This window comes from Trichechus manatus, unplaced genomic scaffold (assembly GCF_000243295.1).
Source record: "Trichechus manatus latirostris isolate Lorelei unplaced genomic scaffold, TriManLat1.0 scaffold00034, whole genome shotgun sequence".
Classification (NCBI taxonomy): Eukaryota; Metazoa; Chordata; class Mammalia; order Sirenia; family Trichechidae; genus Trichechus; species Trichechus manatus.
Window position 1 is genome coordinate 15,097,487 of NW_004443970.1, and position 17,882 is coordinate 15,115,368.

Sequence of the window (17,882 nt, forward strand, 5' to 3'; positions counted from 1 at the left end):
TCTAAGCTTTTGTTTCCTCCTCTTAACATGTATAGCATAGTAATTCCCACCTTACAGGTTTAAAATAGTAAATAAAACAATGCCTGTAAAGTAATTAGTGTAGTGTTTGACATATAATAAATGATAAACGAATATAATTCCATGCGTTTTCATAATTCTGTGTATGCCTTTATAGTTTAGTCTCCACTAACTACCTATGTTTCTATTTCAAAGCCATTAGGATAGAAGTGAAACAGCACAACTAAAACACCCAGATGAATGTGGACATTCTTGAATGCCAAGAGTTTGGGGTAAAAATTCAAAATTAGGATTTCAGAGTTATTTCTGGAGAGCTGATGAATTAAAAGAACTAGGAGTGTATACCCTCTAAGGGTAACAGACTTTCAGCTCTGCATGTATAAATTAAGGAAAAAAAAAGAGCTCTCTGTAGAAGCACGCTTGCTCTGCAGCCAGTTGGTTTTAATGCTAAATCATAACCAAGCAAAGTAAACAAGTCTCAAGTTAAATGGACCCTAAGTGGCCATACACATTCTCAAATAGATGGACAAGGCCTGAGAAGAGAACCTCCATCAATGCTAATGGGAGCAGAGCAGCTGAAGTACCAAGCATTAAAAGAAGAAATGCTTTGAAACATTTTAAATTATTTATCCGAGAAAAGAAATCAAAGCCAAAGGTAAGAGAGCCACACATTGACCACAGTTGAATGTCTAAGAGCTCTTTTATATTCTGTCCTCTACAAATTATTTTTTCAAGCCCATTAAATGTTGGTGTCGCATTATGATCAACATTTTTGTCTTTCTTTTGCTCCTCAGATCAAGTTTCAAACTAGAAAGAATCGATGTAAATAGAAATTCCTTCAAGTCTGTATTATCAATAAAACCTATCACATTCCCTCAGCTCTATCATCTGACAAGGGGGGAGGAAGAAAGCAAAGAATATTAAATATACGGTCTAAAAGCCCAAACAGTGACTAAGTAAGATGCATGCTTGAAAATACTGCTTATGGCATATTATAGTCTAAAACTACCTAAAAGCAATTTAGGAGATTTATGAGGTATATAATAAAACAAGAGAAGTAAAACCAGCTCTGTTAGCTTAGAAATAAGAACATGAATTTGAAGTAACAGTACAACTTATCCAAAGAAAATTTGTCAGTAGAGGTTTTCTTCAGCAGCTTCACATCATGTTGGTCTTTAAGTCCATTTTCTTTTTACAACTCCCTTTCTCATTATGTGCAATTATTTATCACATTTTACTCAAATAACGGTGCGCATTCTATGTTTTTTGCCAGGTATTTTCATAAATGTAATATGCTAATTCTTTTTTTTTTTTTTTTACGGCAACGTGAAAAAAATATTGGCATAGCACTCTAAGAAAATATTTCGTGGTGGAGGGCGTGGTTGGCAAAAAAACATAAAACACGTGTTATCGGTGTAAAAATATGGTATATACACACACATACACACACACTATGGTAGTAATAGCATGCACTATGGCTTAATCTGTTTATCTGTTTTAGTCACAAATTGTGACTGAAAATCATGAGTTCCCAACTTAGCTAATCCATAGTCCAGCAAAAGGTATGTTTAAAAGTGTGCAAACCAACTGAATAGTGAAAGAGATACTTAATTAAACATTAGTCTTTCTGAAGATGAATGCTTTTATTTCTGAAGTTTCTACCATATCACTAATAATTTATCTTATAATTACAATGCACAGAGCACTGCAAAAGCAGTATTGCAGATAAGCAGTTCTGAAAAACTACCTAACAAATTTTTCAGAAAAAATGATAATATTTTGTCTTAGTTATCTAGTGCTGCTATAACAGAAATACCACAAGTAGACAGCTTTAACAAAGAGAAATTTATTCTCTCACAGTCTAAGAGGTTAGAAGTCCAAATTCAGGCTGTCACCTCCAGGGAAAGGCTTTCTCTGTCTGTCAGCTCTAGAGAAAGGTCCTTATCATCAATCTTCCCCTGGTCTAGGAGCTTCTCTGCACAGGGACCCAGGGTCCAAAGGACGTGCTATTCTCCTAGCTCTTGTTTCTTGGTGGTATGAGGTCCCCATGTCTCTCTGCTTGCTTCTCTCTTTTGTATCTCAAAAGAGGTTGGCTTAAAACACAATCTAACCTCATAGATTGAGTCTGCCTCATTAACATAACTGCCCCTAATCCCATCTCATTAACACCATAGAGATAGGATTTACAACACATAGGAAAATCACATCAGATGACAAAATGGTGGACAATCACATATTTGTTACGTAAGCAATGCCCTTCTAATTTGCTGAGTTCAATTACGAGCAGATCAAAGATGTTAGTAATTAAAATAATTTTGTATAGTGTTTGGTTGAACAAAATTCAAGGCAGAATTTGTATAAAATAAAGGTTTCAAAAAGACTTTTGGCTTTTGTGTACGGCTACAAACGAAGACATAATAAAAAACAGAATCAAAGTTATTCTTTTCCTTTTCAGTAAAGCATTGAAAGGAGTCAGAAGTTGTTGCAAAGTATCTGTATATTCTAAAATGGTACATTTAAAAAAAAAATTGAAGTTTTTGTTAAAGAAAATTTGAGAATAAAGGTATCATTCAACTGACTTTTGAAAGGCAGTGGGGGGTCTGATGATACTGAGTCTCCTTTGTCCTCAACTTGGAATGTCTGATGATCTGTTTGTTAATAATTAAATCTTACATTACCAGCCCAAGTAACATCTCCTCTTACAAAATCACTACTGACTGGAGTAATTTTTTAATTATCTGACTCCTAAGGCAATGAAGCATGGGCCATCTCACTGAGAAGATAAAGTACATGAAAGGGATTGCACAGTTGCAAAGCACTAGAAAAACATAAAAGGGAACTCTGACTAGATGCCCTGGCCCTCTGGAGGCAATAAATAAATAATGCTAGTTGCGACTTTTCTGACCTAAGCACACCTCAACTCCTGAGCCCAACAGTGTCATTCTGGAGAATGCATTCCATTTTCTAGACCAGACCAACTACAATGTCAATAAATTATAGAATTTTATAGAGGTAACATGTTGTATTAGAAAAATCACCCACTGGAGATTATAAAATCTAGCTCTGGCTCTGCCAATAAATAACCATGAGCTCTTTGGATAGCTACCCAGACTCTCTGGTCTGTGGTTTCCTCATGCTTACGATGAAGGATATGGATCAGATCATCTTTAACCTACTGCCAGCTCGAAAAACAGACATTGCTGTTGATAGGCCCTTAAATTATTTACGATCGTGGCAAAAGGGTCATTTAATTTGATAGTAAATATATTCCAGGATGACTATGGAAGAGAAAAAGAAATGATTTTGAAGTTCTGAGCTCAGCTCATGCCTGGCTTGACTGCAGTTTTTCTCATCCCAAATGGGATATTTTGAAGGTGAAAATGGCACTATTAATAATTACGCTGAGACAGCAGGCATAAACTGGAACTGCCCTAAGCAATCTGGACATATGGTTACTCTAATCTTACCTCAACCTGGATAGAATATTGTTTCAGACAATGAAATGTTCAGTTATGTGAGAACTGAACCCCCAATTTTACCACAGACTTACTTTCATGAAACACCAAATAGATATTACTAATTGGCTTTCAAGTAAATTTAAATAAACCCATATTCAAAGGCTCCACCACCCACTTGTCAGTTTGTCTTACTGTACTGGCTTCAGTGTTGCTATGATGCTGAAAACTATGCCACTGGTATTTCAAATACCAGCAAGGTTAACCATGGTGGACAGCTTTCAGTGGAGCTTCCAGACTAAGACAGACTAGGAAGAAAGACCTGGTGACATACTTCTGAAAATTAGACAATGAAAATCTTATGAATCACTACAGAATACTGTCCTACAGCGCTGGAAGATGAGCCCCCTAGGTTGGAATGCACTACACAACGGCACAACAATAGACTCAAACGTACTAACGATCATGAAGAGAGGGATCAACCTAGACAGAGGACGTACATTTTGTCCTGTAAGTTATCAGGTAGCTCATGAAGAATAATGGTGTAGAACTGCGCAATGTTTCATTCTGTTATATATAAGATTGCCAAGAGTCGGAGCCAATTCAATGACAACTAACAACAACAACAAAATATTCAAACGCTACCTTATTCCATAAAGGACTTGCCACAAAGAGTCACGGGATACGATAAAGGATTCTATTTATTTTCTACAGTGTAGTAAAAAAAAAAGTCCATGTTATATGATAGGAACATTTATAAAAATGTCATTGACACCCGTATGTCCCTTGAATCCTAAGCAAAACGTGAAGATGGATCTTGAAAGGAGGACGAAAAAGAACCTGTTCCATCTCCCTGGTCATGAGCCCAAAGGCAGGCTCTACTTACTTGAATCCCTTTGGCGTCAGGATGCACTTGGAGTCATGTTGGCAGGGGTTCAGATCCTGGGCACAGAAGTCCAGCTTCTCCTCACACAACTCACCTGTAACACGCAACTGCTGTTAGTTCATGGTTAACAGGCTTCCTGTCAGCAGGCTGTGTGATGGATCTTAGAGGTTAGTGCAGCTTGTGCTTGACAAAAAAAAAAATCACAAGGCATTCAACCAGAAAATCCCATGCTGGTTCTGTTGCTAATTAGTCTTATAATTTAGGAAAACGTAACTAACGTGATCTGTGATTAATATGAGCTCCTTCAGAACATACTCTTGGAATTATGAAAAGGAAATCTGAATGTTTTTCTTTTCTATTGTTCTTTTTTTATTTTGAACTTTAAGTATAGCATATACACAAAGATTAAACACACAGTTTAATAAATATTTACGAATCGTAAATGCTTATGTAACCAGCATCCACATCCAGAAACACGCCATTTCCCAGTATTCCAGGAACCTCCCTCATACCCCCTTCTTGTTACAAACTCCCCAAGTGTAACCACTACAATGAAAAGACCATAGATCTGTTGTGTCTATTTTTGAACTTGAGGTAAGTGGAATCACTGCACATGTACCCTTTTATGTCTGGCTTATTTTGTGGTTTTATGTTTGGGGGGATAAAAACGTCCTCAAATCTTCATAGACTCCAGGATCTTAGAAGTCTAGAACAAAAATACTTTGTTTTTATGAATCATCGCAACAGGTCAACAGAAAATTCCTTAGTTACCTCCACAGAACTAGAAAGAAAAAAAAAGTAAGAGGAGAATCAATGTAGATAGAGGACACACACTTTGTCCTGTAAGTTATCAGGTAGCTTATGAAGAAGAGCTTTATCAATAAATGAGAGCTAAAAGAACGCTTCAGATTCTAGACATTCTATGTTGAGTTGTACATCTGCCTATCTCAGGAAATTTCTTCAGATACAAGTAGCATGGTTATATTTTCAGAAATACTAGGCCAAATAAGACTTTCATTGAAATGAAGACTTTCCAAATCAGTATAAGCTATTAAGATGATATATATATATATAAAAAGGTTTACATAAAAATGTAAACAAAATTCTTTCCTTTTCTACCTTACTTGTACATTACTTTTCATTTGTTTTCTATGCAGTAAATGAACAAATGAAGTGACACATCTATGTTGTTGTTGCTACATGTGGCCGAGCTGGCTCTGATTCATAGTGACCTTAAGTATAATAAAGAATGAAATGTTGCCCAATTCTGCACCATCCTCACAATCATTGCTATGTTTGAGCCCATTGTTGCAGCCACTGTGTCAATCCATCTCACTGAGGGTCTCCCTCTTTTCCGCTGACCATCTACCTTCTCAAGCATGGTCTCCTTTTTCAGATTATTCTCCTGATGACATGTTCAAAGTAAGCAAGACCAAAATCTCACCATTCTTGCTTCTAAGGAGCATTATGGCTGTTGTTCCTCCCAGACAGATTTGTTCATTCTTCTGGCAGTCCATGGTATGTCTTCAATATTCTTTGCTACAATTCAAATGCATCGATTTCTCTTCAGTCTTACCTTTTTGTTGTCCAGCTTTCACATCTTTGCTTTGTAACACTTTAAATAGGTCAACAGTATGTCTCGTCTAGTCTTATTGTCCCCATAGTCTGCTTAGCAGAAAACAAGTTGGTCGTTTTGTCTCTGGATTAGCATTTCAGGAATTTCCTAATTCAAATATCTCCATTTAAAATATTCATTGGCTTTAAGTTGGATATAGCACTAGGAAAGGATGCATTTAGAATAATATCTATTCTATTTCTCTAAAAACTAGCTCTTTAAATTCAGGTTGGCTATGTCTACAATATAAGTAACTGTAGATACCAATACATGGTATTGCTGGAACACTTAACCGTTGCTAGCTTCTGCTAGTGTACCTAGACTAGCTTCTTCTCTTTCTGAGATAGATAATCTCTTAGAGTCCATTCTGGGAATTATGGATGCATGGAGGAGGTGGGGAGGGTGCGGGGGTGACAGCCTGTTCTTATTCCTATTCATAAATTGTACCAAACAAGCTTTCTTATTTTTTAAGGAGAAAGGAGAATTAAAATTAATAATAATGAAGAGGGAACTTATGACAGCAATCTGAATAAATGTACAGAATTTCAAACTTAATCAGTTATGACATTTTCAAATATACTTGTAACAAGGGAGGACATCCAGTTGAATTCCGGACAGAATCCCCAGCACACAATTTTTTTTTGGAGGGTCAAATACATCATTCTTCAAATATTTCATTTTCTTGCATGGCTCAGGAAAAGCCTGAATACATGATACTGTATCACTCAACTTGAACTGGCACAGTAAGGGTAGGGATCAAAAAAGTAAACCATTGGATAAAATGAATAACATTTAATTTCTTAAAAGAAATTAAAAGCGTACCCTTTATTAATACTTTTGTACCTCTCCATTCCCATTGCAGTTCTCTGGGTGGTGCAAATGGTTTACTCTCAGCTACTAATCAAATGTTTGGCAGTTCAAACCCACCCAGCAGCACTGCAGAAAAGAGGCCTGGTGGTCTGCTTCTGTAAAGATTATAGCCAAGAAAACCCTATGGAGCAGTTCTACTCTGCAAGATATGGGGCCACCATGAGTCAGAATCGACTTGACACCAATTTTTTTTTTTTTTTTTTTGGTGATTCCCATTGCATTAACTAGCAAATTGCCTGGCACAAACTAGGTCTTCTATGGCTGTTGAAAATGTGAAACATATCACTTATTTGATTGCTTCTTGCAGCAAAAATACTTCTGAAACGATAAGAAAGGAGCCCCAGATGGCATCAAGCACAATGTAAGGAAGCTGAGAGAAGAAGGAAAACTGGCAGTAGATCTGTGTTCTGGAATGCCAGCTGGGCTGGATGGGTGGTCTATTGACTCCCAGATATCCCTCAGTCTCTCCTGTCGAATACTGGCCATCTCCACAGGAAATGGAGAAGATGAGTTTGAGAATTGAGGAGGTGTAACCGTCAGTTACAAGGCATGTTTGAGAAATGTTAAGATGAATGTTTTCTCATTATTGATTTTAAAAAATCAATCCAATTCTAATTTAAAAAGTGTACCTTCTGCATTTATTCTTTATTCATGTAAAGAAAAACATTTTCTTTGGTCACACAGGCCTTGCAATCAAGCAGAGAGAGTGATGAAGTGTGGTAGAGGGTGGACACAGCTGATAGAAATATGGGAGTCATCCTAGGGCAGGGTATTTGAATTGGACCTGAAAGAAAAGTATTTATATTTTCTTTTACTGGACCAGGTCAGCCCTATTTGTGATCTACTCTCCTCAAAGCTATAGTCTGAGGCACCTGACCACATTAACATAGGCAGATGCCTAGTCTCCAATCTGAATATTCAGCATCCTTAAGGGTAGTGCTATTGATAATTGATTTCATCTCCACTGTTAACGGCCTGCTTCTATTTCTTATTTTTTGCAATAGCTTAATCTTCCCCAGGATTCCTTTCAATAATCTGATGGTTTCTTCTCATGTTCATTTTCCTGAAATTTGCCCTATCAATTAATTAACCTTAAAAATAAATCCAAACTTAATTAAATCCGGTTCTTAGTATAGAAATACAAGTAACGGCTCTTGAGGGGTTGTGATTTCTTTAAGGCAAATTAAACCAGTTGCTAGTGAGTCAATTCCAATCCATGGCAACCCTACATGTTTCAGAGATGAACTGTGCTCCATTGGGTTTTTAATGGTTGTGATGTTTTGGAAGTAGATCGCCAGGCCTTTCTTCCAAGGCACCTCTAGGTGGATTAGAACTACAAACTTTTCCTTTAGTAGTCAAGCAGTGCTTAACTGTCAGCACACTCGGGGACTCCTTTAACGTACATTGTTGTCATTGTGTGCCGTCGCATCTATTTCATTCTTAGCGACCTTATAGGACAGAGTAAAACTGCTCCATAGGGTTTCCTAGGATCGTATATTACCCAACGATAAATGTCCTCTTGGTGTGAAAAGTGTGAAAATTGGCACATGTGCATAAGCAGAACAATGCCACAAAGTAACCCTATGAAATAAAACCAAAAAACAAACCAAACTTGTTGCCATCTAGTCCATTCTGACTCATAGTGACCCCATAGCGCAGTCCTACTCTATAGAACTGTCCTATAGGGTTTCCAAGGAGCGGCTGGTGGATTCGAACTGCTGATCTGCTTAGCAGCCAAGCTCTTAACCACTGCACCACCAGAGATAAAGTGAACCATAATTCAAACTAGAAAGACTCAGGAAATCACATTATAAATGTAGACATTAAGATGTTTCCAAGAAGGAACATCTTTTTATGTTGTTCTCATTTTTGTTTTCTAAATGATTTGAAATGAGCTGCTTGATAATGTTTATCTGCCAGAAAGTTTGATCAGTGTTCATATTCAGAAAGAGTGTTTTTCCTTCTGTACTACTAAACTAACGATATTATACTTTTAACTTTCTTAGGATATGAGAGATGATAGTTTTGTACTGTTGAAATACCTGACCCGCTCTGAACTTGCAGTCAAGGATCAAAGCCAAACAACAAAAAAAAATGCTGGTAGACAAGGGTAATGTTTTATGAATTTTCATATCACTTTCGATGCTTAGCACTGTATCCTGCATAAATTGTGCCCTCAAAAAAAATTTGGTGAAAATTTAAAACGGAAGAACTTCTCTCTTCAAATAAATAAACAAAAAAAGATGTGTTTTTCAGTACTTCCTCACTGCAACACTACTGACATCCCAGAAAATATGTGACTCCGTTTTTAAGGTATATAAATGAAGTAAGACAGAATGTAACTTGGTTAGGCTAAACTTTTGTTCCGGGCTCAGTGGGTACTGTCTTGTTAACTACAAAGCAAACAGAACCTTTAATAAAAGGTTTTCTGAGATTCAAATGCATTTCAGAAGGCTTCCCAAAGTTGGAAAATGAATGCAAACCACATAATGTCGGTCATCAGGCTGCCAGAGTAGCCTCTAGTTAGAACCGACTGCAACTTTTCTCTCATTTGGGGCTCTCAAGTATGATTACAGCTATACTGATATTGATATAAAGGCTTTACTGCTTTTCAACACAGGGTTAAAAATAAAATGACTCAGTTATTAAGAGATCATTAAATCCTAAAAGTATACGCAACACCTACAAATGCAGCCACATCCAAGAGCTCTTTAGCACTAAAAATTTCCTTACACTTTAAGTACAGTGGAACCCTGGTGGCGCAGTGATTAAGAGCTCTGCTGCTAACCGAAAGATCGGCAGTTCGAATCCACCCCTGGAAACCCTATGGGGCAGTTCTACTCTGTCCTATAGGGTTGCTATGAGTCAGAACTGACTCGACGGCAACAGGTTTTGTTCCGTTTTTGGTTTTCAGTGCAGTAAGGGAGTAAAGAGAACCAAAGACCTATCCCTAAATAATGTTGTTCAATTTGAAATGTGCACTAAAAGGAAAACAAGAAAATAGAGAGAGAGATAGTAATGAAACATACAGGTAAGGCATTTCCTTTACACACATAATTTATTTTAGGTAGAATGTTCTCTATTGAAATTCCCATAAAAATTCTTACGGCACTAGGAATGACATTACATAACCTAAACCGTATCATCATCGTAATGGTTTTTGGAATGAAATGATACACAACTTAAATATGGCATATAGGGAAGGCCCTGATGTTGCTGGAGTAGGGGTATTTAACATTTTAAAGGGGTTCTATGCATTATTTCATGTTATTCGCAAACATCCACGTGAAATAAGACAGATTTCATTATCTCTGTTTCACAGAAGAGAAAATCAAGACTGTGAGAGTTTATAAATATTAAAAACCAGAGTTTATAAATATTAAACCAAAAAACCAAAGCAGTTGCCACTGAGTTGATTCCAACTCATGGCGACCCCATGTGTGCTAGAGTAGAACTGCGCTCCACGGGGTTTTCAGTGGCTGATTTTCAGAAGTAGAGCACCAGGTCTTTCTTCAGAGGTACCTCTGGATAGACTTGAAATTCCAATCTTTTGGTTAGCAGCTGAGTGTGTTAACCATTTGGACCACCCAAGGACTCTGCTTATAAATACTGGTTCCAGGCTTAGAAATCTGACATTTTTCCATCAGCTACACAGATTCATTAGCACCTCACCTGTCCTATCTACTGGAAAAGAACCTAGTGGCTGGGGAATTAATTAATTATACAAGCATTGATTAGGCGCTTTCTCTATCTCACAGCTATATAAAATTGACTGTTTCTCTGCACCTGAATTCCATGGCTACAGCTTTACTCTTTTAAACGTATATAAGGGATAACTGTCGATAGCAGGCTGACAAGAGACAGCAGGGAGAACAGAAGGAAAGCTTGTTTGTCATAAACATCACCATGAGATGTGAAAAGGAGCCAAGCCTGGTAAATGCAGCACGGAAGAAGGGATTGGTTCCATCAGAGTGCCCCCAAATTAGAGTGTATGCTTTGGGGTCAGTGAGACATTGCTTTGCATCTGGGCCCCTACTTACAAGATATGAAGGTTCCTGGGTGGTGCGAACGGTTTGCACTTGAGTACTAACCTAAAGGTTGGCAGTTCTAACCCATGCAGCAGTGCTGTGGAAGAAAAGTCTGGCAATCTGCTTCCCTAAAGATTACAACCAAAAAACCTATGGAACATTTCTACTCTGTAATACATGGGGTCTCCATGAGTTGGAATTGACTAGATGGCAACAGGTTTGGTTCTGGTTTTGATCCTTGGGTAAGGGCTTAATTGTCATTTAATAAAAGTTAGTTCCCAAATCTTTGTTGTTTATATTTACACAGTTCTTTTAAATTAGTAATATGTCCATTAACTACGGAGGTTCATTTCATTTGACTAACTACCATTGGTGTTGTTAGGTGCCATCCAGTCGGTTCTGACTCATAGCAACTCTGTGTACAATGGAACAAAAAACTGCCTAGTCCTGCACCATCCTCACAATTGTTGCTATGTTTGAGCCCATTGTTGCAGCCACTGTGTCAATCCATCTCACTGATGGTCTTCCTCTTTTTCTCCCGACCCTCTACTTTACCAAGCATGATGTCCTTCTCCAGGGACTGACCCCTCCTGATAACATGTTCAAAGTATGTGAGACGTAGTCTCACCATCCTTGCTTCTAAGGAGCACTCCAGTTGTACTTCTTCCAAAACAGGTTTGTTTGTTCTTCTGGCAGTCCATGGTATATTCAATATTCTTCACCAACACCATAATTCAAATGCATCAATTCTTCTTCAGTCTTCCTTATTCATTGTCCAGCTTTTACATGCATATGAGGTGACTGAAAATATCATGGCTTGGGTCAGGTGCATCTTAGTCCTCAAACTGACATCTTTGCTTTTTAAGCACCTTAAAGAGGTCTTTTGCAGCAGATTTGCCCAATGCAATACATCATTCGATTTCTTGACTGCTGCTTCCATAAGTACTGACTGTGGATCCAACTGAAGTTGTCAAGGATTTCATTTAGAATTTGCATTACCAACAAGTTCTCTGCTGATAATTTGCATTTCTAACAAGTTCCCAGAAAGTTATACATAAGAAGCAACTGGGGATCTTGTTAAAATGTAGATTCTGATTCAGTACATCTGGGGTGGAAGTGCAAATTCTCAACAGAGAACTTGTTAGAAATGCAAATTCTCAGCAGGGGTTCTAACTGGAACAAACTGGTTGGAAGCCCTGCTTCTAGTGAAGTTTCGGATTCATAAAAAAATAGAAAATTGATTGCATAAAAAAACACAGTCAGGAGTAAATTCTTGGAGATAAAAGAGATCTTTTAGAAACACAGTCAACACACAAAGCCATGTGGTGATTTAAAACACTACTGCACTGCCAAGCATGCTCCTGAGAGTATCTGTAAGGACATATTCCTGTGACAGAGTGATTGCTATCGTGTTGCTCAGATAGATTCAGACGTAGACATCCCAGCCCCAGATCACCAATTGCTTTAGTACTTGTAAAAAGAAAAGATGGCATTGGACAAAGGAAGGCACTGGATGTATTAATCTACAGAGAATTTCACATGCTTTATTTTTACTTTCTAAAATATGAAACTGATTTTTCATGTTTTTCAACTTAACTCTATACACCATAAGAGTGACTGACCAAAGCAGTAAATCACCCAAATAATGCAATATTAAAAAATGAAGTCCTTAGCAAGGAGAGACATAGAGAGCTGCTATATAATACTGTATTTTGATCCAAATAATGCAACACCTTCTATGTTTGTTTGGGAACTGTGTCCTCCCCACGTGAGGTGTTTTCATAAGTGTAGCTAGACCAATTTTTTTTTACATGTCACTGTAAAAAAAAAAAAAAATTAGCATAGCACGCTTATCACAGTGGGAGAGTTTGGCTGGCAAACAAACGTAGAAGGCGTCCGTTATTTGCGTAAAAGTATGGTACATTTCCTTATTAACCTTATGATCCTATTGCAAATGTCTCACATACAACCCAAACTATCAAGACAAGCACTTATTGTGCTTCTGTTAGGATGCTGTGCCTGCACTTGGCACTTGAAGACATTCTATAAGCTGAATGAGTAAAAATGCTATGTTATTAGTTGACGCTCTGAGCCTCAAAGTTAATAGTCAATAGCGATTCCAGGATAACTCCCTGGACATGCCCATTATCCTAATCACACCAGGACTTCCTTTCCTGGGTCTGGATGCATCTGTGGAGCTATGTGGAAAGCACTGGAATGAATGATTACATACGGCTCTTTTTATACTTTCAAAAAATCACCTAGTACCCATGGTACACTATAATATGAATTTGACAATGTCATTTTATAAATCCGTCTCTCAGGCTTTGTGATATATATCATAAAAGGTTTCAATAAAGTATACATCTTCAAATATTTTTCATGTTTCAAATTACTAAAAATATTATAGTAACGGGAATGTTCCTACTACCTTAACCATTTATTATTTACAACCTGTATGCTGTACTAAATAACCTATGTTTTCTATTATAAATATACACGGCCATGATATCTTTAAACAAGTGAAAGCATTGAAAAAGGTATTAAGTAGAAATATCAACTCCTCTTTTTTTGCCACCCCTTATTCCCTCTCAGACAGTTTCTGTTTCTGTCTTCTAGAAATTGACAAAGTGCATTTCAGATGCCCTTTTCAGTGTTTGGCAGAGCTGCACATATATCAAGGATCTGAATGACTTTTTCTACATGTTACTTTCAGACTTCGTATTTCGCTAACATTCCTTTTACCATGTGCACACAGGGAAATCAATGTATTTTTTCAAAGAAAGAGGAATGAAAATTAAAATCATAACAAACTTAAACGGCAACTAACCTTTTTCCACCTCATTCAGATTAGCAGCTGGCAGCGACAAAGACAGAAGAGACAAAAGACTTTTTACGTTGCAATACAACAGCAGAGCACAGGAAGCCAATGCGTAGCAATTAACAGCAGAGAAGGCAGGGTGAGAGAGCAAACTGAAGCAAGGCTTAGATTTCTTACCTACAGCCAGGCCAAATGCACAAACATGGAGAAAATGAGGCAAAAGGTAAACATCATCACAGGGAACAAGAGATCTATGTCTAGACCAGGTGACTGAAGAACCAGTAGCTTTACTTTGTAAGATGCACACTTAATGGTTGTGCCTGGGCATCAGAGATGTGGGAAATGTAATGAGATAATGGTACAAAAAGGGGAAATTAAAGTGTTCTCAATATTTTCCACAAAATATATTCTAAGCCTTTATATCCCCATTCTGCATGGAAACTTTCACTTTCCTGAATTTGTGGACTCCCAGTAAGCAACTATAATGGTTTACAACGTGATCCATTTCGTATCATACGTGTATGTGGTCCCAGGACAATAGGTTAATTAAGATGCATAGTCTTGACATAGCAGATCCAGGGTTCTGACTGTTAGAAAATACGGAAAACACGTTTTTCAATTCAACACCTAAGACAGCACTAAAGCCTAAGAAAAGGTGTCCATTTTTCAACATTACAGGGGTGCCATGTTGACAATTTCCATTTTTACAGGTTTGAGCTTGTGTAATTTGAGGAACTCCTTGCGAGTTTACCTCCAAGACATGCCTTATGTTGAGAAAGGATATGATCGTGATTCAAAGAAACAAAATCCTCACATGAAAAGTCAAAACCGTAGGATGAATTTTTTAATTATTTTTTTCACACTTCCAATGTCCTACTTCCGAATCCTTAGCGTCATGATGTTAAGTTTAGACTCATAGTGAGTTAAACTTTTAAAAAATTAACTTTGAACATCACTAGCAATCAGCATTCATACACATTAGACAGTGAGAAGGGGAGATAATGGAGTGAATTAGGTAGAGAAGAAGAGTTTTGCTGACTAGGGTAGGGAGGGCAGAGTGACCGGTATATAATAGAAAAACTACATTAACCCTTACAATCCATGTTGTCAATCTCTGGAGCAGGCAAGAACAGAGTTTTCTCCTCTAATAAATCAATAATTATTTACTGTGATGTTTTGGTCACTCAGAGCTTAAATAATGTTTAAATAAATTTCCCAGTGGTGATTCATTTTTTTTCAAATATTTTTATCCGTGTTTTATAGCCTCCTCATCATACCACAGCGTCTCTGACAAACTTCAGTTTGCTTTCCGATTTCTGAATTTTCTCCATTAACCACATTCTGTCCATTCTGACCAGGGCTGCATTACTCAATCAGCAAGGTACGCACAGAACTGATTGTGCCTTCCCACCAATCTGCAGTGCACAATTTCACCTATACCTCACCACGTCAAAGATGCGGTGAAACCCGTGAAATTGCTCACCACAGATTAGCAAGTAAATACAATCAAGCCCATGAGTACCTTGCTCAGTGCAAACCACTGCATACCATGCTTACTGATTAATCCGCCCCTGATTCTGACTCTTAACCTAGGTGCCAAATAGAAAAACTTTCATCACCTTAATTTACAAGCGTTTCCCCTACTGTTTTATTTGCTCCTTTTTAGTTAGAGTTCAGTTTCTCACTGTATGGCTTTGAAATACAGAATTAAGAAAGAAATCTTCAAAGAAAAAATTAATTTGTGATTTGAATGATTTTTAAACAATGACATTATTATATTCCCTGAACATAGCGGGTTTTCTGTTCCCAGATCTCACGCTCATTAATCAGATTCCAAGGTTACATTTAAAACAACAGTCACATTAAAAGGGAATTCCTCTCTACCTGCAGACTTGGATGAAGCAGGACATGAAACTCAAGAGTTCAATTTATACTTTCCTATAATTAAATGCTCGTCTATGTGTCACTGACTTCAGAATCTGCAGATGGATGTTTGATATTTGGTAAATGAGCTCATCTCACAGATGAATGAAAAAACTGCTATTAATAGATGAGTTACAAATATGTCCTAGTCAAACTCTCCATAGCCCGTAAAACCCAACCCAAAGTCACAGCAGTAATAGCTCCATGATCCTTATGCCATGTACCTTCTATTGAGTTCAATAGTTTTGTTTATCCTTTGTTCAAATTAAGGCAAATTGATATTTTCAATAGCTACAACTAGAAAGACCAAAACAGTCTCATTTCTTGGCTAGTGCTAAATGGCTCCTGAGAGATAGTCATGGCAGGTCTCACACGATAGCTTCTATAGATATCACAAAATATGATACTATTCTGGCTAAAAAGTGGTTTTGCTAAGCTTTGGGTTTTTATGATGTTTCAAAGAAAATGCTCTGACACGGTTGCGGAGGTCAGGCTTCATAGTATTTCTCAGAGAAGTTGCACTGAGCTGAATCACTTAGGATGGGAGAAAATACGTGTTTAAGGGGATCTGGTATCAGGAAGGGAGCTTGGAAAATGAAAGGTGAGAAGGTGAGACAAAGACTGAATATAAATGGATAAGAAATAGGAAGGGCAAACGTAAAGACAAAACCAAGGACCCTTCCAAACCAACTCAGTTGTAAATTATCATAACACAGTCATGGAAGCACTTGAGAAGAGCAGTGCTTTCACGTGTAGCTAATCAGTAAGAAACTCCTGATTTCTGTGCTCAGGAAGGCACTGGCTAGCCAAAGCATGCTTGAAATACACTGGTCCTGGTAGTCAGAGTAGGTTAAAAAATCAAAACTAAATCCATTGCTGTCGAGTCGTTTCTGACTCATAGTGACCCTACAGGACAGGGTAGAACTGCCCTGTAGGGTTTCCAAGAAGCGGCTGCTGGATTCAAACTGCCCACCTTTTGGTTAGGAGCCGTAGCTCTTAACCACGACGCCACCATAGTTTCCACAGAGTAGGTTAGGCATCCGAAATTAAGCAGGCTCTAAAGACCTTTCTATAACAATTGGGACAAGGATGGAAAAAAGAACTATTCTATCCTTCTAAGAAAATACCAAGTAACAGATTTTAGTGCAGACACTGGACTTCTAGAACAACTCTAATTTAGCCCATCTAATGAAACTCACATACTCAGATAATATACGGGCACTAAAATTCACACATTCAGGCTAATAGCAAGTGTCCCAGTAATACAGGTGTGAGTGTGAAAGCTAAGTAAGGCCTAAACTTTACCCAGCTACTTTAGAATGGGTGCATGTTGGATGTACTTGGCATCCTTTATTAATGCAAAATATTAAAGTATGTTCAAATTCTGCCCAACAAGCAGTCCAAGGACTATATATACAATAATACAATTTGGTGACAAAATACACTCAAATGTCTACTGGAAACTTAGTATGAAAATACTCAGGTGCCTCACTGGTGTTTAAAAAAAAACATAGCCTAGAAAAGCCAGCTTCTGAGGCACTCAAAAGACCCCAGGTGCCAAAAGAGAATCTCATTATTCTATCTAGCATTTTTTTCCCATGGAGAATAGTACTCCCTAAAATGCTAAGTTTGGATATTACATAAAAGTTTACATTTCAATTATTTCCCAACAAATCCAGGGGAAAGTTAATCATACAGATGTGTTTTTATCTTTCATGTTTAGAGATGATAACCTCAGCCTTCTCACACTTACTTCACCCTCTGTTATTCTTAACTATGTATTAAATGACATGGAAATATAATTCATGAAAAATGCTCAGCAAAATGAAAATGGTAACTATGAACAGAATAAGAGAATCTACTTCATTTTTTTGTTACAAGTAAAATGTGTAACTTTCTCTTTTTCTCTATCAACTTTTAAACTAAGTGACTTACGAAAAAAACTTTACAATGGTGAAATTTCTTACTCATAACCACAAAAAGCTTTAATAAAAATAGATATTCTGACATAATAGGGAAGTCATAAACTTGATGTTGTCTTTACAGCAAATTGGTTTATCCAAGGAAGAAGTACAGCAATTTGGATAGTCTTTATGAGATTTATCACCCAAAGAGAAAAAATGTAAGAAAAAGGGTGATTGTCTCATATGACTACCAAAGTGCTCAGTATGTTCATGTTTGAGTTTAATTTTGAGTGACACGGGTTACTAGAGGAAAATACTCAGTAGTGAAGAAACAAGTATGGACCGAAGCAAGCTCAAATACC

At 37.4% G+C, this 17,882-nt stretch overlaps 1 protein-coding gene across 4 annotated transcripts in view; it reads right to left on the reverse strand.

Moving 5' to 3' along the window:
* The window catches only part of SLIT2 (slit guidance ligand 2), a 431,007-nt gene that overhangs the window by 40,744 nt on the left and 372,381 nt on the right, over positions 1 to 17,882 (reverse strand). For all 4 annotated transcript variants that reach the window (XM_004375152.3, XM_004375150.3, XM_004375151.3 and 1 more), the window contains one exon: positions 4,360 to 4,453. In XM_004375152.3, the coding sequence (XP_004375209.1) occupies positions 4,360 to 4,453 (94 nt within the window). The remainder of the gene's footprint in view (positions 1 to 4,359; positions 4,454 to 17,882) is intronic.